The sequence below is a fragment of the Trachypithecus francoisi genome, unplaced genomic scaffold (genome assembly GCF_009764315.1).
Source record: "Trachypithecus francoisi isolate TF-2019V2 unplaced genomic scaffold, Tfra_2.0 Lachesis_group16, whole genome shotgun sequence".
Lineage (NCBI taxonomy): Eukaryota > Metazoa > Chordata > Mammalia > Primates > Cercopithecidae > Trachypithecus > Trachypithecus francoisi.
In genome coordinates this window covers 27921917-27946206 of record NW_022681461.1, presented here as the reverse complement: position 1 = coordinate 27946206, position 24290 = coordinate 27921917, and the positions used below count along the sequence as shown (strand labels likewise).

The 24290-nt window shown below is 40.2% G+C and overlaps 1 protein-coding gene across 3 annotated transcripts in view; it reads left to right on the top strand.

The window, feature by feature from the left end:
• The window catches only part of CUNH9orf135 (chromosome unknown C9orf135 homolog), a 91918-nt gene that overhangs the window by 31281 nt on the left and 36347 nt on the right, over positions 1-24290 (top strand). For all 3 annotated transcript variants that reach the window (XM_033237124.1, XM_033237126.1, XM_033237125.1), the window contains 2 exons: positions 11616-11734; positions 13595-13663. In XM_033237124.1, the coding sequence (XP_033093015.1) occupies positions 11616-11734; positions 13595-13663 (188 nt within the window). The remainder of the gene's footprint in view (positions 1-11615; positions 11735-13594; positions 13664-24290) is intronic.

Below are 24290 nucleotides of genomic sequence, written 5' to 3'. Positions count from 1 at the left end.
GATGTTTGGGGACAGTAGGCTGTTGAGCTAGGGTCTCCTCTTGCTTCCTGTCTCGGTAATCTTGGAGCTTGTGGTTGATGTCACAGGTTTCAGCATTGTCTCCTGGAACAACTTTGGATCAGCTTTTCCAATATCACCACAATCACATCTGGCTTTCCTGTGTTAGGAATTCTGTATCAATTGTGGCCCACTGAGTGTACTTCCCCAGTTTTCTGCTGCATCTCTGAATCTATTTATTCTAGCAAGTATCTTCTCTGTCATTTCCAGACATTTGGGATGGGAATGGAAGCGGGCCACCCAGCATTTTTTCTTTTTTCTTCAAAAGCTACCTTTATTTCTGCCTAAGCATAAATTATACCAGTTTTATTGTTCTTCACTATTTCTTTTTTTTCTTTTTTTTTTTTTTAATTATACTTTAAGTTCTAGGGTACATGTGTATAATGTGCAGGTTTGTTACATATGTATACTTATGCCATGTTGGTGTGCTGCACCCATCAACTCGTCAGCACCCATCAATTCATCTTTTATATCATGTATAACTCCCCAATGCAATCCCTCCCTCCTCCCCCCTCCCCATGATAGGCCCCAGTGTGTGATGTTCCCCTTCCCGAGTCCAAGTGATCTCAGTGTTCAGTTCCCACCTATGAGTGAGAACATGCGGTGTTTGGTTTTCTGTTCTTGTGATAGTTTGCTAAGAATGATGGTTTCCAGCTGCATCCATGTCCCTACAAAGGACGCAAACATCCTTTTTTATGGCTGCATAGTATTCCATGGTGTATATGTGCCACATTTTCTTAATCCAGTCTGTCACAGATGGACATTTGGGTTGATTCCAAGTCTTTGCTATTGTGAATAGTGCCGCAATAAACATACGTGTGCATGTGTCTTTGTAGTAGAATAATTTATAATCCTTTGGGTATATACCCAGTAGTGGGATGGCTGGGTCATATGGTACATTTAGTTCTAGATCCTTGAGGAATTGCCATACTGTTTTCCATAATGGTTGAACTAGTTTACAGTCCCACCAACAGTGTAAAAGTGTTCCTATTTCTCCACATCCTCTCCAACACCTGTTGTTTCCTGACTTCTTAGAGATTGCCATTCTAACTGGTGTGAGATGGTATCTCATTGTGGTTTTGATTTGCATTTCTCTGATGGCGAGTGATGATGAGCATTTTTTCATGTGTCTGTTGGCTGTATGAATGTCTTCTTTTGAGAAATGTCTGTTCATATCCTTTGCCCACTTTTTGATGGGGTTGTTTGTTTTTTTCTTGTATATTTGTTTGAGTTCTTTGTAGATTCTGGATATTAGCCCTTTGTCAGATGAGTAGGTTGCAAAAATGTTCTCCCATTCTGTAGGTTGCCTGTTCACTCTGATGGTAGTTTCTTTTGCTGTGCAGAAGCTCTTTAGTTTAATTAGATCCCATTTGTCAATTTTGGCTTTTGCTGCCGTTGCTTTTGGTGTTTTAGACATGAAGTCCTTGCCCATGCCTATGTCCTGAATGGTACTACCTAGATTTTCTTCTAGGGTTTTTATGGTATTAGGTCTAACATTTAAGTCTCTAATCCATCTTGAATTAATCTTCGTATAAGGGGTAAGGAAAGGATCCAGTTTCAGCTTTCTACTTATGGCTAGCCAATTTTCCCAGCACCATTTATTAAATAGGAATCCTTTCCCCATTTCTTGTTTCTCTCAGGTTTGTCAAAGATCAGATGGCTGTAGATGTGTGGTATTATTTCTGAGGACTCTGTTCTGTTCCATTGGTCTATTATCTCTGTTTTGGTACCAGTACCATGCTGTTTTGGTTACTGTAGCCTTGTAGTATAGTTTGAAGTCAGGTAGCGTGACGCCTCCAGCTTTGTCCTTTTGACTTAGGATTGTCTTGGCAATGCGGGCTCTTTTTTGGTTCCATATGAACTTTAAAGCAGTTTTTCCAATTCTGTGAAGAAAGTCATTGGTAGCTTGATGGGGATGGCATTGAATCTATAAATAACCTTGGGCAGTATGGCCATTTTCACGATATTGATTCTTCCTATCCATGAGCATGATATGTTCTTCCATTTGTTTGTGTCCTCTTTGATTTCACTGAGCAGTGGTTTGTAGTTCTCCTTGAAGAGGTCCTTGACATCCCTTGTAAGTTGGATTCCTAGGTATTTTATTCTCTTTGAAGCAATTGTGAATGGAAGTTCATTCCTGATTTGGCTCTCTGCTTGTCTGTTACTGGTGTATAAGAATGCTTGTGATTTTTGCACATTAATTTTGTATCCTGAGACTTTGCTGAAGTTGCTTATCAGCTTAAGGAGATTTTGGGTTGAGACGATGGGGTTTTCTAAATATACAATCATGTCATCTGCAAACAGGGACAATTTGACTTCTTCTTTTCCTAACTGAATACCCTTGATTTCTTTCTCTTGCCTGATTGCCCTAGCCAGAACTTCCAACACTATGTTGAATAGGAGTGGTGAGAGAGGGCATCCCTGTCTTGTGCCAGTTTTCAAAGGGAATTTTTCCAGTTTTTGCCCATTCAGTATGATATTAGCTGTGGGTTTGTCATAAATAGCTCTTATTATTTTGAGGTACGTTCCATCAATACCGAATTTATTGAGCGTTTTTAGCATGAAGGGCTGTTGAATTTTGTCAAAAGCCTTTTCTGCATCTATTGAGATAATCATGTGGTTCTTGTCTTTGGTTCTGTTTATATGCTGATTACGTTTATTGATTTGCGAATGTTGAACCAGCCTTGCATCCCAGGGATGAAGCCCACTTGATCATGGTGGATAAGCTTTTTGATGTGCTGCTGAATCCGGTTTGCTAGTATTTTATTGAGGATTTTTGCATCGATGTTTATCAGGGATATTGGTCTAAAATTCTCTTTTTTTGTTGTGTCTCTGCCAGGCTTGGGTATCAGGATGATGTTGGCCTCATAAAAAGAGTTAGGGAGGATTCCCTCTTTTTCTATTGATTGGAATAGTTTCAGAAGGAATGGTACCAGCTCCTCCTTGTACCTCTGGTAGAATTCAGCTGTGAATCCATCTGGTCCTGGACTTTTTTTGGTGGGTAGGCTATTAATTGTTGCCTCAATTTCAGAGCCTGCTATTGGTCTATTCAGGGATTCAACTTCTTCTTGGTTTAGTCTTGGGAGAGTGTAAGTGTCCAGGAAATTATCCATTTCTTCTAGATTTTCTAGTTGATTTGCGTAGAGGCGTTTATAGTATTCTCTGATGGTTGTTTGTATTTCTGTGGGGTCGGTGGTGGTATCCCCTTTATCCTTTTTTATTGCGTCTATTTGATTCCTCTCTCTTTTCTTCTTTATTAGTCTTGCTAGCGGTCTGTCAATTTTGTTGATCTTTTCAAAAAACCAACTCCTGGATTCATTGATTTTTTGGAGGGTTTTTTGTGTCTCTGTCTCCTTCAGTTCTGCTCTGATCTTAGTTATTTCTTGCCTTCTGCTAGCTTTTGAATGTGTTTGCTCTTGCCTCTCTAGTTCTTTTAAATGTGATGTTAGAGTGTCAATTTTAGATCTTTCCTGCTTTCTCTTGTGGGCATTTAGTGCTATAAATTTCCCTCTACACACTGCTTTAAATGTGTCCCAGAGATTCTGGTATGTTGTATCTTTGTTCTCATTGGTTTCAAAGAACATCTTTATTTCTGCTTTCATTTCTTTATGTACCCAGTAGTCATTCAGGAGCAGGTTGTTCAGTTTCCATGTAGTTGAGCGGTTTTGACTGAGTTTCTTAGTCCTGAATTCTAGTTTGATTGCACTGTGGTCTGAGAGACAGTTTGTTATAATTTCTGTTCTTTTACATTTGCTGAGGAGTGCTTTACTTCCAATTATGTGGTCAATTTTGGAATAAGTGCGATGTGGTGCTGAGAAGAATGTATATTCTGTTGATTTGGGGTGGAGAGTTCTATAGATGTCTATTAGGTCCGCTTGGTGCAGAGATGAGTTCAATTCCTGGATATCCTTGTTAACTTTCTGTCTCGTTGATCTGTCTAATGTTGACAGTGGAGTGTTGAAGTCTCCCATTATTATTGTATGGGAGTCTAAGTCTCTTTGTAAGTCTCTAAGGACTTGTTTTATGAATCTGGGTGCTCCTGTATTGGGTCCATATATATTTAGGAGAGTTAGCTCTTCCTGTTGAATTGATCCCTTTACTATTATGTAATGGCCTTCTTTGTCTCTTTTGATCTTTGATGGTTTCAAGTCTGTTTTATCAGAGACTAGGATTGCAACCCCTGCTTTTTTTTGTTCTCCATTTGCTTGGTAGATCTTCCTCCATCCCTTTATTTTGAGCCTATGTATGTCTCTGCATGTGAGATGGGTCTCCTGAATACAGCAGACTGATGGGTCTTGACTCTTTATCCAGTTTGCCAGTCTGTGTCTTTTAATTGGAGCATTTAGTCCATTTACATTTAAGGTTAATATTGTTATGTGTGAACTTGATCCTGTCATTATGATATTAACTGGTTATTTTGCTCGTTAGTTGACGCAGTTTCTTCCTAGCCTCGATGGACTTTACATTTTGGCATGTGTTTGCAATGGCTGGTACCGGTTGTTCCTTTCCATGTTTAGGGCTTCCTTCAGGGTCTCTTGTAAGGCAGGCCTGGTGGTGACAAAATCTCTAAGCATTTGCTTATCTGTAAAGGATTTTATTTCTCCTTCACTTATGAAACTGAGTTTGGCTGGATATGAAATTCTGGGTTTAAAATTCTTTTCTTTGAGAACGTTGAATGTTGGCCCCCACTCTCTTCTGGCTTGTAGAGTTTCTGACGAGAGATCTACTGTTAATCTGATGGGCTTCCCTTTGTGGGTAACCCGGCCTTTCTGGCTGCCCTTAAGATTTTTTCCTTCATTTCAACTTTGGTGAATCTGGCAATTATGTGTCTTGGAGTTGCTCTTCTGGAGGAGTATCTTTGTGGCGTTCTCTGTATTTCCTGAATTTGAATGTTGGCCTGCCCTACTAGGTTGGGGAAGTTCTCCTGGATGATATCCTGAAGAGTGTTTTCGAACTTGGTTCCATTTTCCCCCTCACTTTCAGGCACCCCAATCAGACGTAGATTTGGTCTTTTTACATAATCCCATACTTCTTGCAGGCTTTGTTCATTTCTTTTTCTTCTTTTTTCTTTTGGTTTCTCTTCTCGCTTCATTTCATTCATTTGATCCTCAATCGCTGATATTCTTTCTTCCAGTTGATCAAGTCGGTTACTGAAGCTTGTGCATTTGTCACGTATTTCTCGTGTCATGGTTTTCATGTCTGTCATTTCGTTTATGACCTTCTCTGCATTAATTAGTCTAGCTGTCAATTCTTCCACTCTTTTTCCAAGATTTTTAGTTTCTTTGCGCTGGGTACGTAATTCCTCCTTTAGCTCTGAGAAGTTTGATGGACTGAAGCCTTCTTCTCTCATCTCGTCAAAGTCATTCTCTGACCAGCTTTGATCCGTTGCTGGCGATGGGCTGCACTCCTTTGCAGGGGGAGATGTGCTCTTATTTTTTGAATTTCCAGCTTTTCTGCCCTGCTTTTTCCCCATCTTTGTGGTTTTATCTGTCTCTGGTCTTTGATGATGGTGACGTACTGATGGGGTTTTGATATAGGTGTCCTTCCTGTTTGATAGTTTTCCGTCTGACAGTCAGGACCCTCAGCTGTAGGTCTGTTGGAGATTGCTTGAGGTCCACTCCCGACCCTGTTTGCCTGGGTATCGGCAGCAGAGGTTGCAGAAGATAGAATATTGCTGAACAGCGAGTGTACCTGTCTGATTCTTCCTTTGGAAGCTTCCTCTCAGGGGTGTACTCCACCCTGTGAGGTGTGGGGTGTCAGACTGCCCCTAGTGGGGGATGTCTCCCAGTTAGGCTACTCAGGGGTCAGGGACCCACCTGAGCAGGCAGTCTGTCCGTTCTCAGATCTCAACCTCCGCGTTGGGAGATCCACGGCTCTCCCCAAAGCTGTCAGACAGAGTCATTCGTGTCTGCACAGGCCCCCGCTGCTTCGCTGTCCCCAGAGGTGGAGTCTCAGTTGAAAATGCAGAAATCACCGGTCTTCTGTGTCACTCGCGCTGGGAGTTGGAGACTGGAGCTGTTCCTATTCGGCCATCTTGCTCCCCACTATCCCACCCAGCATTTTGATCCCATCACTCACATTTGCTGCTCCTTTTCTACATCAGTAATCATGCCCTAATTTAACTCTTACAGAGATTAGACTTTAATTTTTCATGTATATTAGTTTGCTTAAGCAGGTGTAACTGTTACGTTGAACAAATGAGACTTAAATTGGGCAATCACGTGCACATACATACACACACACCTGCATGCACAAACATGCAGAGACACACACATCCATATTTTTTGCCTCCACTGCCTATTTACCCTGCTTTGTGGAGTCAGTTCTTCCTTTATGCTTGGACAAAATCCTATGCAGCTTCCTTAGGTTTTACGGTCAATCTCAGATAATAAAAAGCCTATTGGTCACATTTCAATAATTAAAATATCTCATCAAAATGATGGATTTCATTTAGAGTTAAAGCTTTTCTCTTCCTCTAGCTATAACCTGCTCTAGGCTGGTAAGTAGGCAGAGGGAAGTAGGTGTGAGGGGTAGGCCGGGTTGGATAATTTATTATTTTTCCATCTGCTCTGCTTTTCCTTTCCCCAGACAATTAGAAGAGTCTTTTGTGCTTATTTTACTAATATTAAATATTTAAGTAAGACTATTTTGTGACAAGAAGTGGTTTTGTTATCTCAGAGTGATCAGGAAAAAATGAGACTTGTTATAAATTTATTTCTGCTAGAGAGAGGAAAAGGAGCATCCCCTCAGCCAGGTGTGGTGGGGCACGCTTGTAGTCCTAGCTACTAGGGAGGCCGAGGCAGGAGGATTGCTTGAGCCCATGAGTTTGAGGCTGCAGTAAGCTATGAATGTGCCACTACACTTCAGCATGGATAACAGTGAGACTCTATTTCTAAAAAATAAAAATAAAAATAAAGAAGAAGAAGAAGGAATAAGTTCACAAAAGCTTTCTTGAAGAGGTAGTTGTGGAAAACAATACAATTATTTTTCTGACTGCACCCTATGAGTCTCAGTTGTTCAAAATAATAGCAGTTACATTTTCAGAGACCTCTCTTGGATCCTTTAGAATCTTTACATGGCACTACTGAGTTAACTGAGATGTGAAACAGTGAGGATTTCCAAGGACAAAACTTCTGAGAAATAAGTGTCATCTTTGTGATTATTTTAAAAGATAATCAAACTTTTGTATTTTTTTTTTTTTTTTTTGGGCAATGGTGCAGAAAAGCTACAGTTGGTAGGGGGAATGCTGCTTAACAGGCTAAAATAAGACTGTTCCTTAGTTATGACTGAAGATCTAAGATAATAGATGCCAACTCCTCCTTTATTCTAAGTAAGTGAGATGCCAACCCACTCATGCCAAACATGCAAATTATTTGGGCAGTAACTGAGTTTTGAGCTTCTTGGTGTCTCATTCACCTTGATGATTTAGAAACAAAGAAAAAAGGTTGAAATCGAAGAGATCTGGTCAAAAGAGTTTAGAAGTTGGAGGAGTTGTCTGGAGAAAGAGTACATGCTGTGAATCCAACCCCTCTAATCTTCTAAGGGGTAGGGGTGGGAAGTGTGTCCCCTTAATTTCCACCCTGAGAGTGGGGCCTCAATGATACCACCCAGGGAACCTGATGCACTGGGGTCTCACTCATGCTTGACAAAAGGCTACAGACTGGAGGGTTCCAGAAGCAGCCTGTGGCATCAAAGGGAAAAGCTTGATGTGAGAAGTACCTGAGCTTCTCATATGGTTTGGCTCTGTGTCCCCACCCAAATCTCATCTTGTAGCTCCTGTAATTCCCACGTGTTGTGGGAGGGACCCAGTGGGAGATAACTGAATCATGGTGGCAGGTCTTTCCCATGCTGTTCTCATGATAGTGCATAAGTCTCATGAGATCTAATGGTTTTAAAAACTGGAGTTCCCCTGCACAAGTGTGCATGCTCTCTCTCTTTGCCTGCTGCCATCCATGTAAGATGTGACTTGCTCCTCATTGCCTTCTGCCAAGATTATGAGGCCTCCCCAGCCTAGTGGAACTGTAAATCCATTAAACCTTTTTCTTTTGTAAATTGCCCAGTCTTGGGTATGTCTTTATCAGTAGCGTGAAAACGGACCAACACAGCTTCCTTCACTGTAGGTCAGAGGAATATACTTTCTGGGTGCCTGTAAAGAACCCAAGAAAGAATTGTCAGTTGGGGATTATCTAAAATGAATCTTGCCAGCAGAACAGTCTGGCCAACCTGAAATATATAACCTGAGGAGAAGTCATAAGTGTTCTCCTCATTCCCTGTACCAGTCACCCAGGTTATGTGTCTACTGAATTTTCTTCCCATAAGTGCAACACATATGGGAAGAGTTCATTCTAGAAGAATAGAAATTGGGATTTAAAAATAATTCATACTCAGGAAAACAGGGAATATGAATGACACTATGAAATGAGCTTCCTCTATACATTAGATATTTTCTATATTATCATTTGTCTCAAGCTAGATTTTATTATGTAAATTAAATGGAAATTTTAGTGATTATCCTACGAGTTTGTGCTGTGCTAATTTAGCTATCTCACATACCAAATTGCCAATCTCCAGTCTGTGATATACATATATACAAAGCCCAAAAGACTTTTAAACATATGGAAGTGCTTTTATGAAGTACCATCCTTATGTCAGGTTATGAACATTTCTGCACCAAAGTGATTTTTTCACATTGAGATGGTGTAGGATTAGGTTTGCCTACATGCAACAGACACTGAAAATCAACAGAGGCTGTTCATATAGGGTTGTATTATTTCATGTAAAGGGTCTGGAGGATAGCAGGACTGGTATGAAAGTTCTATGTATTGTCAGAGACCAATTCCTTCCAGTTTTCTGCTCTGTCATCCTTGGGTAGGACTCAGGATGGCTGCTGGAAACCAGTCATTATGTCCGCATTCCAGGCAGCAAGAAGGAAAAGAAAAGAAGGACTTTTCCTGGAAGTTCTTTCCAGGAAACAACTATTTCCACTTATGCTCAATTGTCCAGAACTAGTCACTGATCATATCTAAGAGTAAAATAATCTGAAAAATGTGGTCTGCCACACTAGGCACCCAGTTAAAGTTTGGGGATTCTATTGATGATGAAGAAGAAATGTCTAATATTGGGAGATAACATTTGCCACTGATACAGGAGACAGAAGTTAAGAGTTGTCTTTGGAGTCGGATGGCTTCTCTTTAATTCTTGGCTCTACCACTTACAGAGTTGTAACTTAAGTCAAGAGTCTCAAACTTTTCATGTCTTTATTTCCTTATGTGTAAAGTGAGAATTGTAGAGTTTTGTCACAAGCATTTAATGTGAAGACATTTAGAATGGTTTCTGGCCATGTACTGTTATTACCATTATCCCCACGATTTACTATAACTTACTATGCTATAGCTAGTATAGCCTCTGGTGTTTGTTTACAAATCTAGTCATAGAACCTAGTATGATGCCTGGCACTTAATAGATGTGGATAGATGGATGAATGAATGAGGCAGACTGCATGAGTCTTAAATTGTGGAGCTTCTACTTTTTGGCTGATTTGCCTGGGCATTACTTAATCCCCTCCAGCCTTAGTTTTCCCTTTTTTAAAACAGAAATAAATTATACCAAGTGTTCTTCATTTGCACCTCCAGATCCACTCTCTACTCTTCTCACCCTGCTTTGTGCCAAGGAGACTGACCTCTAGGGTTGGCTGCAATGAGCTCCTTGCCTTCTGGCTTTCCACTGGGATGGGCCCATGGGAGGCACTGGCAGGTGACCAGAGGTGGGAAGAGAGGGAGCTTGGACACTTATCCCTGTGATTTCCTCCCTGCAGGACCATGGTTTGGCAGTGGCTGGGTTTCTGTTCTGAAAGATACAACTATCAGGTGACCCTCACTTTATAGCTGTAGGTTGTTCTGAGTTACAGTAACTGTTCCACCCCCAAGGTTCTCCACTATTGCTATCCTCAGGGTGCTTCAATAGTGTTGATTTTCTTAATGGTTCCCACACGTTTATAAAGAGATCCATCATTAAGTTCTCCTCGGTTCCCAATATGATTGTTTTTTCCTTCTGAGACCATGACTCATATTAATACATAACATTCAGAGGGTTGCTTTGAGAAGGTATTAAAATAATGCTTTTAAAGTGCTTAGTACATTGTCTGGCACAGATTAAGCACTCATTCTCCTCCACTAATGCTATGATTATCTGTTTCCTTTTACTGCTTTATTTTATGTTTGGCAATATCTTTGTTTCATATGATTTTCAAAGAGTTGGTTGATTTGCTGAAATATTTTACTGTTAAAAATAATCTGAGCATATCTAAGCTTAATATTTACACTTGATCTTAGCCAAAAGGCTGAGCAGCAATCTAAGCTTAATTTTTTGGTTTATCTTATACCTTCAAACAAAGTGGTGGCTACTAATTTTTCTCAAAAGATTTTTTTTTTTTTTTTGCTATTAAAATAAATAAGACCCAGTGTAGTGTCTACCATTGACTTTGGAGCCTGAACATGTAAGAAGAAGAGTAGTGAGCTAAGGGTATATGGATCAAAGTTGGGAAATTTGGCTGGGAGGATAGTAATTCAGGAGGTTGAGGTCTTAGAGAGCAGTGCTCTGAGAAGCCAAGGATCTAGAGAGCCATGGAGTAGACCAGGGAACCAGCACCAGAGACTTAATTAAAATGATTTTGACTAGGCTGGACTCCCAGTTACAGCAAAGCCTTTTTACTAAAGCAAAATGGACCCAAAGCGTCAGACTATAGCCATGATACTCTTGCAGTTGAAGGCTCTGGTTTTCTAAAGAGTAGTCTCTCTTTAAAAAAAAAAAAAAGAAAGAAAGAAACAAACAAACAAACAAAAAACCCCAGAAAATCTAGTGGTATTAATGTGTTCTGAGACTTCATGAATGTCTTGGGGAATCTAGTCTTTCAGATAAAGTAATGGATTTTCTTGGTGATGAGTTCTGGTTCTTGGCTCTGAAACTCCAGCTTCATGATCTTCTAGAGTTTTGTATGGAGAAAATATTGAATCCCTGACATCCAATTTTGTTCCTAAGATCCCTGAGATGCTACCCTTGATGTTTCTGCGATTGGTTTGAGTACATCTTACAGTTTGCAGATTTTCCACAGAGCAATAATTGCTTAGTAATTAATTGAATTATGCTCTATGATAGAGAATGAATAATAATGATGACGATGATGATGCTATCTGAAGTCCTTGTAATTTACAAAGGGATTGCTACAAACATTTTCCTACTTAGGGTTTTTAAAATATACCAACCCTGAGAAGGATAAAGAAGGAAATAGAAAGTAGATAGAGTCAGTATATTTAATTGAATGCAGTTCTTTCTGTTTCATAGAAATACCAATTTGCTTTTTATTTCCCAATAGCATACAGTAATTGCTATTTTTACATATTTATGATGAAACAGTTGACAACTATGAGCTATCACTTATTTTTAATGTCAACTAGAGTCAACAATTAAAATCAGAATGTACTTCAATAAACACATGTTTTAGTAACTGACCATTTTTAGTGAGAATTCATTTTTCTTATATGTGGCTTCTATGTTTCCAGATGTGGGTATCAGAAACACATGAAAAGTTGTCACAAGTGTGTTTAAACACAGAATGGGCTGAAATGAAGAGCAAGGCCTTATTGAATGAGGAAACAGTGAGCTCTGGGATTATCGAAAGGTATTCTTAATACTTTTCTTTGCTTATAGAATATGGACATGCAGAAAGGACTCGTATAAGTAGCAAAAAGGTATAGTGACCCCAGTTCCACACTAAAGGAACACATCAAGCACATTTGTCTCAAGCTTCCATGCTTTCCGCTCATGCTGATCTCTCTGTCTGGGAGTTTCTTTTCCTCAATTGTTTTTTTTTCTTTTTTTTTTTTTTTGAGGTGGAGTCTCGCTCTGTCGCCCAGACTGGAGTGCAGTGGCACAATCTCGGCTCACTGCAAGCTCCGCCTCCTGGGTTCACGCCATTCTCCTGCCTCAGCCTCCCGAGTAGCTGGGACTACAGGCGCCCACCACCTCGCCCGGCTAGTTTTTTGTATTTTTAGTAGAGACGGGGTTTCACCATGTTAGCCAGGATGGTCTCGATCTCCTGACCTCGTGATCCACCTGTCTCGGCCTCCCAAAGTGCTGGGATTACAGGCTTGAGCCACCGCGCCCGGCCACCTCAGTTGTTTACCAGTCAACTCTCTACTTATTCTGGGCCCAGCTAAAATGCCGTTTCCTCTTTATATGTGTTTTTTTTTTTTTTTTTTTCTGGCCCAGGGTTCTGACTATCCAGGTTTGAACTCCAGCTCTACAATTTACTGTAAAAGTTTTTTGGTGTTTATAACCCAGCTTGTTCACCTGTAAAATGAGGATTACAAAAGCATCTACTTCGTAGGGTTGTTATGAAATTTAGACGAAATAAAGTATGAAGTGTGCATAGAAGTATTGCCTGACATGCAGTAAGAATTAGGTAAGCTGTCATTAATCAGAATTAATTGCTTTTCTATTTTTGTCCTCTGAGTATTTTATGTCCTACATGGCAGTTGGACTTGCATTCTAGTTATTTATATGAAGGCATTTCCTCCGGAATAGAGAGTTCTTTGAGGATAGAAGCTCTATCTTGGTCATAGCTGTCATCCTGCATCCCGGTACAGTGCCTCCCCATGGAAGTGTATGACATATAGCCTTTGTCTTATACTGTAATTGTTGAAAAAGGCAGTCAAAATAATGACAAAAATGCTAAAATTTCCATTGACTTGTTGAGACATTTAGTTTTATAAAGTTTATGAAAGTTGCAAACATGAAAACTCTTTAAAAAGTAATCACCATAAAAATCCAACCCTAAGTTAGTTTTTGTTTTGTTTTGTTTTTTGACATGGAGTCTTGCTCTGCCACCCAGGCTGGAGTGCAGTGGCATGATTTCGGCTCACTGCAACCTCCGCCTCCCAGGTTCAAGCAATTCTCCTGCCTCAGCTTCCCGAGTAGCTAAGACTACAGGCGCATGCCGCCACGTCCAGCTAATTTTTTTTGTTTTTGTTTTTGTTTTTTTTTGAGACGGAGTCTCGCTCTGTCTCCCGGCCTGGAGTGCAGTGGCCGGTTCTCAGCTCACTGCAAGCTCCGCCTCCCGAGTTTATGCCATTCTCCTGCCTCAGCCTCCGAGTAGCTGGGACTACAGGCGCCCACCACCTCGCCCGGCTAGTTTTTTGTATTTTTTAGTAGAGACGGGGTTTCACCGTGTTAGCCAGGGTGGTCTCGATTTCCTGACCTCGTGATCCGCCCGTCTCGGCCTCCCAAAGTGCTGGGATTACAGGCTTGAGCCACCGCGCCCGGCCGTTTTTTTGTATTTTTAGTAGAGATGGGGTTTCACCATATTGCCCAGGCTGGTCTTGAACTCCTGAGCTCAGGCAATTCGCCCGTCTCGACCTCCCAAAGTGCTGGATTACAGGCATGAGCCACTGCACCCAGCCCCTAAATTAGTTTTACATGGCTTTGAAAGTTTGCGTATTACACTCTAACAAGTTTTCTAAAAAATGTTATCTTGTTTTAGGGTCACTGGATTGCCTGCCACAGGTTTTGGAGCTGTCTTTCCTAGACATCCACCAGATTGGAGCAAAATGTTAGTAGCCCCTAAACTGCTACAATTGTACAAAATGTTTCCTGATTCAGATGGTTTGTTTGCAGGGGTGAAGGTATGAGAGGGTGAGCCAAGGTCAACAAAATGCCCTTTACATGACATCTTTGACTTGCCTTTAACCAAATATTTTCTCCATTCACATGCATAGCATTAATAACAATAATAATACAACAGTAAATCCTCACTATTTGCAGATTCTGTATTTGTAAATTTTTGTTCTCCGTAAAATTTACCTATTTGCATCCCACAAGTCAATACTCGTAGTTCTGTCGTGGTCATTTGTGGACATACGCAGAGTGGTAAAAAAGGGAAGGCACCAGATATGTACAGTCCCGGCTGAGGTCAAACAGGGTGATGCCCTGTCTTCTTGTTTCAGCTCTCATTCTATAAACGTGTTCTTTTCACGGTCTATTCAGTGACACGCTTTTCAAACTCTTCTGCTTTTTGTTGGTGATCTCGTTTAAGACATCCCTCAAGCATGGTGGCTGAAGTGCTGCCATGTTCCTTAGAGCAAGAAGGCTGTGATGTGCCTTTCAGAGAAAACTTATGTGTTAGACAAGCTTGATTCAGGCATGAGTTGCAGTGTTGTTGGTCATAAGTTCAAAGGTGATAAATCAAAAAATAAGATGTCTTTAAGCAGAAACAGACATTAAACAAAGTTTTATATTGATCGAGTGGTGACAGTGTGACCAGAGGCTTGCAGGAACCTAACCCTATATTTCCCCTAAGATCAATGGTTCAATATTTGCTAATTCAGTGTTTCAGCAACTTCGTAGAACATTACTATGAGCAAAGAGAACTGACTTTACACCAAGAGACTATTTTTACTAATATAAGAGATAAGTCTGTTTTGGCAGGGAAGCGTGAATTCTTACTACAAAAGAAAAAAAAATCTTTTTTTTTTTTTTTTTTTTTTTGAGACGGAGTCTTGCTCTGTCGCCGGGGCTGGAGTGCAGTGGCCGGATCTCAGCTCACTGCAAGCTCCGCCTGCCGGGTTCACGCCATTCTCCTGCCTCAGCCTCCCGAGTAGCTGGGACTACAGACGCCCGCCACCTCGCCCGGCTAGTTTTTTGTATTTTTTAGTAGAGACGGGGTTTCACAGTGTTCGCCAGGATGGTCTCGATCTCCTGACCTCGTGATCTGCCCGTCTCGGCCTCCCAAAGTGCTGGGATTACAGGCTTGAGCCACCGCGCCCGGCCAGAAAAAAAAATCTTATCCACTCATCTTTCTAAACATAAACTTTCATTATGTACAGTAAGTGATGTGGAAATACATTTCTAAGTATGACAAAATTCTAAGGATTGCATTGTGCATTATGGGGTTGTTGTGAAGATTAAGCAAGTTAATATACATCAAACAATTAGAGCAGTAATTGATGCATACGTACTAAATTCTTTGCTGGACATGGTGAACCTTTCAGTTTATAAACTCATATCAGTTCAGAGAAATTTTCTTGATTTATTTTATTCTTGACCTACTGTGTTTTCTCTGTTGTCTCTTCTGGAAATCTTTTATTTGAATGTTGGATTTCTTTCCCTGATCCTAAAACTTTCCTGCCTTTTTTCACCCTTTCTTTTTGGTCTTTACGATCTACTTTCCTCTCTGTTTCTTCAACTCTACCCTTGAATTATCTTTTTGTTTTCTGAATCCTTGTGTTTTTGTAGGATCTTTTTTTTTTTGGTTTCATGACTTCAGTATCTTCTCTTTTCTATCTGAAGATGTTAATGAAAGTTTTAATGATAGCTTAAAAAATTTTTTTCTTCCCCATGCATACGCTCTGTTTTCTCCAAGATGTCTGTTTTTCTGGTTTTTTATTTGTTGGTATGGTATCCATCTTCCACGCTAGAGACATCTTCCTCAGTCACCTGCTAATCAGTCCTCTGCCCATGATTAAGAGCTGGGGCTCTGACCCTGTGAGTGAGGCTTACTGCCTTGGAGATTCCCTGGAGGAATCTAGGTGGGTCATTATTTCAAAGAAACCCTGTACCAGTACAGTCATGCATTGTGTAATGTCAGGGATATGTTCCAAGAAATGTGTTGTTAGGTGATTTCATTGTTGTGTGAATATCATAGAGTGTACTTGCACAAACCAGGTGGTCTAGCCTACTACACACTGAGGCTAGATGGTAAAATCCATTGCTCCTAGACTATCAACCTGTACAGCATGTTACTGTGATGAACAGTGTAGGCAATTATAACACAGTGTTAAGTATTTATATATCTAAACATAAAAAAGATGTAGTAAAAATACAGAATGAAAGATAAGATAAAAAATGGTTCACCTGTATAGGGCACATGCCATACATGTGCTCTGCAAGACTGGAAGTTGCTCTGGGTGAGTCTCTGAGTGAGCAGTGAGTCTATGGATGTGAAGGCCTAGGACATTACTAAATACTACTGTAGACTTTATAAACACTGTATACTTAGGCTACACTAAATTTATAAAAAAAATTTGTATGTCCATTTTGCATTGCTATAAAGGAATACCTGAGACTGGGTAATTTATAAAGAAAAGAGGTTTATTTGCCTTACAGTTCTGCAGGCTGTATAAGCATGGCACCATCATCTGCTTGGCTTCTGGTGAGGCCTCAGGAAGCTTTAACTCACGGCAGAAGGTGAAGGGGAGGCAGGAATGTTGCATGGCAACAGAGGGAGCAAGAGAGAGGGGAGGAGGTGCCAGCATCTTGTTAACTACCAGATCTCATGTGAACTCTCCTTACTGCAAGGAGGGCACCAAGCTGCTCATGAGGTATCTACCCTCATGGCCCAAATACCACTCATCCGACCCCCACCTCCAACATTGGGGATCACATTTCAGTATGAGATTTGGATAGGTCAAACACCAAAAATACATCAACAATATTTGCCTTTCTTCAAAAAGACATTTACTTTAGCTTATTGTACCTTTTTTACTTTACAGCTTTTTTTTTTTTTTTTTTAACTTTTGGACTCTTTTAGCAACACTTAACTTAAAATGCAAACACATTGTATAGCTGTATAAAATATTTTCTTTCTTTATATCCTTATTCTGTAAGCTTTTTAATTAAATAATTTTTTTTAACTTTTACAACTTTTTTTCTTAAAAATGAAGACACAAACACACACCTTAGCCTAGGCCTACACAGGGTCCAGATCATCAATATCATTGTGTCCACCTCCACATCTTGAGCTACTGACAAGCCTTCAGGGGCAATACCATGCGTGGAATTGTCATCTTTTGTGATAACAATGCCTTCTTCTGGAATATGTCCTGAAGGACCTGCCTGAGGCTGTTTTACAGTTCACATTTTTTTTAATAAGTAGAAGAAATATACTCCAAAATAGTGATAAAAACCATAGTATAGTAAGTGCATAAACCAGTAACAGTTGTTTATTATTGTTATCAAGTATCATTATATACTGTACATAATCATGTGTGCTCCACTTTTATATAGCTAACAGCACGTAGGCTTGTTTACACTAGCATCTCCACAAATATGAGAGTAATGCATTGTGCTAGGATATTACAAAGGCAACAACGTCAACAGAAATTTTTCAGTTCCATTATAATCTTATGGAGTCTTCATAGTACCTGCTGTCCAGCCTATTGTTGACTGAAATAGCGTTATTTGGCATGACTCTATTTTAATCTCTCCTTTTGGGCTGGTCATATTCCCAGATAAGCCTCTTCAATCTCCCTTCTGAAGGGTGAAGAGTGGGCTGGTGCCTGTGTTCTTAGAGTGAGCAAGGCAATTGGACAGGGACATCAATATGAATACTGCATAATGTATGGTCACTGAATTGAATTGTGTTTTTGATTAAGGACTTTCTTACCCTACAGATGAATAAATTTCTAGCTTTCTGCTAAGGAAGGGGAGGGGCAGTTACCTGGCAGTGGGGGAAGAGCTTTGGAGCATCACCTGCTTTTCAGAGAGCTTTCCCCACAGGCCTTTGCTGACTTAGGATTCATTCAGCTTTCTGCTAAGTGAGGAACCACTTGTCCATCTTGTCTTGAGTTTCCAAAATTTGTTTCTCTTGTCCTTTCTCCTATTCTCCATATTATGGGTTTAAAAAAAACAAAACACTTTCTTAAGTTTCTTTACTGTAGTTTTAGTGGAGGTTTTTGAGGAAGCAAGATTCGATGCTCATCTTAAGTCTGATGTTATCAAGTCTCACCTGATTCACCACCTCCTCCAGAGGACCTTCCCATACCTACTGCCACCCCACCCCCAATAACTTGGTTAAGTCCCTCACTGTGGGTCCCCATAGCACTGTATGCTTCTTTTATGCAAACACTATTAATATTTGTTGCAATTGTTTGCTTTCTTCTCGTTCTTGCTCAATTCAATGCTCTGAAGGGAAAGACTATCACAACTCTGTCCCCAGTGCCTAAAGAGAGCCTAACCTGCAGCAAATACACCACAATTATCTCCTGAGTTAATAGATCAATTATTTCTGACGTTGAACAGCAAATTATAATAGAAGGGGATTCGGCTAATTCCTATTTTGTTTGATTTAGGGGTTCAAGGCCTTTAGAGCCAAAAGTTGTTCTCAATTCTTTTTGGTAAATGCATTTGAAGACATAGTTTCTTTTAGAAAATCAGCCCTTATTAGTTTGAATTGCTAGAATTACTCATTTGTTTTATGTGATTCATGAGTATTAACAAGGAGATAAATACATGAACATCTTCAAACAGCCCCTACTAATTCCATATGTAATTCTTTCTTTCAGTTAATATACACTAATTATAGAATGTTTCATACAGTAGAATGTTGTGGTGTTTTAGAATCTGCTCTCTTGAATATTAAATAATCTTTTGCTTCTTGCCAACTCTACAGCTCTCCAAGTTAAATGTCAACTTTAAAAGGCAATGAATAAGAATGAGTTTGCTCAATGGACCAAAATATGCTTCAACTTATAAAAGAAAGACTGTAATCATAAGGTAAATTTAAGGTTTAGGTTACCTCTTAAGGGAGAAAAATCAGAATAAGGTATAGTTTTGTTATTAAGGAGACATTAGGTTGATGGACTTATCTTAATTTTTAGATAATGTCCATTATGCTGAAATGGCATTTGACTGACTCTCTTTCTCATAACTCAACCTATGTCCCACCTACTTTATTTTGGACCAGTGTGAAGAAGACATAACACCTTTCCCCCATAAGTGGATAGCAAACATCTCAATGAAACTAATTGAAAATCAGAACAGCTAGAATGTTTGACACCACCAGAACTTGTCACTCCTGACCTTAACTAAAGAAAAGGGCTTGGTGAATAATTCCTTCCACATGCATCACAGATGGAGGAGATGGATGAAAAATAAATTTCAATATAGGGAACAGTTAGGATGACACTAAAGTGATTATCAGAGACTTAAACTTTAAAAATGAAATGTATAGACTTTGAGTCTGGATAGAGCTTATCTAGAACTAAAGCTATTGTCTTCCTTGAGAGCTGGTCTCAGTCCCATCAGTGAGTCTCCAAGGAACTGACAGTGGCCTGTGATGGGCAGAGTGAGAGTCAAGGAGGTTCGAAGACCTCTCAGGCATCAACAATGCCCGCTTGATCTCAAACTATTAATAATACAAATGCATGTGTAGGGAGTCTCTAACATGGATAACTTATGCGACATGGATAGAGACAGTAGAGGAATAGAAATATAACAAGAGGCATGTTTCCTTTATGGCATGTAGGAAAAGTGATGGGAACGTGAATATAGTTAGCAAGTCAATTTAAGAGTTTTTATTTGCCTTCCCACCTGATTCTTGGGCATTCTCAAGTAATGTTTACTTAATTTGAAAGTACACTTTACGAGGCATGGAAAACAAATTCACTAATTATCAAAAGGCCCCTGTATATCTGATTATTTAATAAAAAATCATCTTATGATTTGTTCACAGAACCAGATGATTGTAGCTAATTCATTCTAGGAAGTAAGGTTTTCCATGTACAAATATCTGGGCTGTGTCTACGACCATTAAACAAGCAATCAGACACCAAACCAGCAAAACAAACAACAACCAGAACTGTATCAAGCAGATCCAATTTTGAAAGGGAGGTGTAGTAATAGGTATAATTTTATGTTACGATCTTATTTCTCAGAAGTCCTCATTTAAATATACACATAGAATTCCTTCTCTATTCCCACTTTTTCACTTGACTTCACTTTTTTTTCTCTTTAAAAAAAAGAAAGGAAAAAAATATATACACATATAAACATGTGTGGTCCCAGGATAATGGTCCACAGAAGAAGTCAGTTTTTTTTTTTTTTGATAGGGAAAAATCAGTTCAGGTAGTGTATTTGCTGTGTGAGAAGTAGGTCCGTGGGGCCCTGAGTTTGAGGGCTCCCCAGGAGTACTGAGTTCCTACTGGAGGCTGGAGAAGCACCCGAGGTAGAACTCACACAAAGTCAGCCCTAACTACTGTACCTTGTCGTTTTCACCAAATTTGATTGCCTCCTGGTGGTAGTAATTAGTGCATATTGTTGAAATTTCATAATAAATAATTCATTTCCACATTTCATCCAAACATTTATGTAATCCACATAATGGGAGAAGAAAGAAATTAATAGTGTTTGGGATCACTGAGTAGCTTTTGGAAATTGTGTGTGGTCAGGGCGGGGCGGGGAGGGTGTTTGCTTTTTTCAGAAAGAACATGGTATAGAAAAATAGGATAGAAAACCTGGGTTCTACTTCTGGGCCTGCAATAAACCTGCTACGTGACTGTGTGCTGCTTAATAGCCCTCTCTGGACTCCAGCTGTTTCCATTTGCAAAATGAGGGGATTGAACCAAATGATCTGTAAAGTCCTTTCCCACTCTAAAATTTTATGGCTCTAGGAGAAAGGCATCTATAGTTTCTATAGTTGCATAAATGGGCAAGTTAAATGAGGCCCAAAAGTAGTTCAGGCAGTTAAGTGTTCATTGTTGGGATAGAGCACTTATCCATATGTGTGTGGAGTGGTCACTTCACAGTAGCAGTAGCAAGCCTGGGCCACAGTTTAAATTCTTCCGTTTTATTCCTCTCTCTGAGACATTAGCATCTATAAAATCTTTGGCACTCTTCAGAGGAAAGGGACTACATATAAATAGTAAGAAGGATTTTTTCTTTTCTCAAAGTATAGTACAGGAAATTTATTTTCTTTTCTACTTATGCACTTGTGCTGTGGCTTGTCTCCTGGTAAAATATTACCCAGTTGTTGAACATTTTGCTAGATGAAAAAAGTTTAAAAAGTTACCTTATAGTGATGATGATATGGTATGATTTGTGTCCCGACCCAAATCTCATCTTGAATTATAATCCCCATAATCCCCACACGTCAAGGCAGAGACTGGGTGGAGACAACTGGATCGTGGGGGCAGTTTCCTCCATGCTGTTCTCTTGATAGTGAGTGAGTTCTCATCAGATCCGATGGTTTTATAAGGGCCTTTTCCCCTTTCGCTGACTCTTCTCTCTGCTGCTGCCCTGTAAAGAGGTGCCTTCCACCACCATTGTAAGTTTCCTGAGGCCTCCCCAGCCATGTTGAACTGTGAGTCAATTAAACCTCTTTTCTTTATAAATTACCCAGTCTTGGACAGTTCTTTATAGCACTGAGAGAATGAACTAATACAGATGAGGAGGAGGGTAACAACAAAAATAAGCAAAGAGGAGAGTTGGGTGATGAAAGGCCATGAGGGTGAGACAGGCTTGAATTCAGTTATTGATTCTCCAACTTATTGATTGTAGGACCTTTCATTTTTGTCTGGCCAGCTTTCTTCTCTTGGACAACATCTTCTCACCTATTCAGTGTAATTTGACTAGGCCATATTATGGATGGCTGACTCTGTTCCCCACTTCTACCTGCTCACAAGCCTAAGTATTGGGCACAAGATCCAGACCAGGCTGTTCAGAGGATAGTTATTGGAGTTCTAAAGAAGATGCCCTCTTCTTCTCCAGTTGCAAGTTACAGAGGACATCCCGCTTCTGTGGGAGTATCTGTGTAAAAATGAAACTAAGCAGAGGTATGGGAAAAGACAGTTCTGATGATATTCTTCTTATATGAGCTAATATTTTCCTTTAATTTTTACCTATTAAGTTTGAGTTGGGTTTCTATAACTTATACTAATACTGATAAGCAAACACTTACATGATGCTTATTATGTACCAGGCACTATTCTAAGTGTTTCATATATGTTAACTCAGTACTCTCTACAAAAACTCCATGAATTGGTTTCATCATTACCTGCATTCTGTGATGGGAAATACAGAAGCACAGAGAAGTAAATAACATGTCCAAACTCTCACAGCTGGCCAGGGATAACGGCCAGTATTTGAGCTGAGACAGTTTAATGCCAAAGCTCACAGCCACTCTTCTGTGCTGCTTCTCTGATTAACAGGCCAACTAAGAGACCTCTGGCACACACTTAAGTTTCCTGAACATCACTTACCTCTGTAAACATGGAGAGAGTAATTGCTATATTTAGGCAGGCCAGGCCTTGAGCACTGGATTAGTCAGTATTCTCCGAGAAACAAAACCAATATGATATATATGAGGAGATTTATTATATGCTTACGTGGTTATGGAAGCCAAGAAGTCCTACCATCTGTCTTCTGTAAGCTGCAGGGCTGAGAAAGCCAGTGACGCAATCCACTTAGAGTCTGAAGGCTGGAGAGCCAGGGGAGATGATGGTGTAACTCCTGGTTCAACTCTGAAAGCCTGAGAACTAGAGGGACTGCTGATGTAAATCCCAGAGCTCAAAGGCCAGATAACTAGGAGCTCAGATGTCCAAGGTCAAGAGAAAATGGATATCCTAGCTCAAGAAGAGAGAAAATGTACCCTTCCTCTTTTTGTTCTGTTTAGGCCCTTCATGAATTGGATGACGTTTACCTACATTGGTGAGGGCAAATCTTTATTCAGTCCACTGATTCAAAAGCTACTCTATTTTGGATTAGCTAAATAGATGGACAGAAACAGACAGAAATAATGTCTTACCTGCTATCTGGGCATTCTTTGGCCCAGTCATGTTGACACATAAAATTAGCCATGACAAGCACTAAGCTTATAAAGGAAATACTGGTGAAAAGTTATTTATCCATTTTGAAATTTCTCAAATCAAATGTTCCATTTCTTAAACTACCCAGGCTCCTGGCTCCTTAGACATGCCTAGGTCCTGGCTTGACATTTTTGCCCTGTGAGGCAGCAATGCTACCTGAGTGCATATCACCAACTTGAATTTCCTGGAATGGATGACGACTGGTACTGAGTGGTGACGGCTTACTAGTTGGCAAGTTTGCTGAATTAATTTCAGAGTCAACCTAAATGCGATTTTTCTTTGTGTTATCCTTGCATATAGGATATCTCTCCTTAGCTGATGTTTGTTGAAGTCAAATGACCGAGAAGGTGTGGGATATTGGTGTTAATATTTGGGGTTGTGACTCAGGTCCTGATGAGTTTGGTTTGGAATTTGGATTGTGTGCTTTGGCAAAGGATATTTTAACGGCAGGTAACAATAAACTATTCTATCGCTATCCTTGCATTGTAATTCAAATAATTTGATAAGAAAATATATGTGAAAGCACCACGTATAGTGCCTGTTAGATCTGAAGTTTTGGCATCCCGATGGGCTGATGGCTGACTCAGACCATCCTTTGCTTCCTGTAAGTCTTTATTGAGTCTAACTTTATTACAGTAGCCATTCAAGTTATATCTGCCAAGTGGAAAGTCCGGTTTCTTTGTAGTTTTGAGTGTGCTCAGTGAGACTCTAAAACTAGCATTATGAAGATAGGCTTATATGATTTATCTTGTGGTCACTAGTTTGCAGAGATGGCCACAGCACTTTGTTCCCTCCCTGAACATGCATGCTGCTGCTCCCAGGAAGAGGCTGAGGTTATTTGCCTGCCTTCTGCACCTGGGCTGGCCTGGTGACTGGTTTTGATTAATAGAATGTGGCAGAAATGATATCCTGGATTTCTGAGTACAGACATTAAGAAAAATAGTAGTTTCTACTTTCTGATTCTCAGATCCTAGCTGAAATGCTGTGAGAAGCCCAAGACACATGGAGAAGCCACATGGAGGAGAATCAAGGCTTGTGTTTGACAGCTCCAGTGAAGTTCCCAGACAATAGACAAAACAAACTGGAGCCATGTGAATGAACTGTCTTGGATCATCCAGCCCAACCAAACCTCTGGACAACTGTAGCTCTAACTAACATCACATGGAACAGATAAACCACCCGGCTGAGCTAATCATTCCACAGAATAATCAGAGATAATAAAATAGTTTTTTTTTTTTTTTTGAGATGGGGTCTCGCTCTGTTGCCCAGGCTGGAGTGCACTGGCCGGATCTCAGCTCACTGCAAGCTCTGCCTCCCGGGTTCCCGCCATTCTCCTGCCCCAGCCTCCTGTAGCTGGGACTACAGGCGCCCGCCACCTCGCCCGGCTAGTTTTTTGTATTTTTTAGTAGAGACGGGGTTTCACCGGGTTAGCCAGGATGGTCTCGATCTCTGGCCTCCCAAAGTGCTGGGATTACAGGCTTAAGCCACCACGCCCGGCCCAATAGTTGTTATTTTAAGTTACTTTTAAGCCATAACAATAGGTAATTGAAACAACCTTCATGTCTCTTAATACCATCTTATATGGTCATTTCTTCTGAT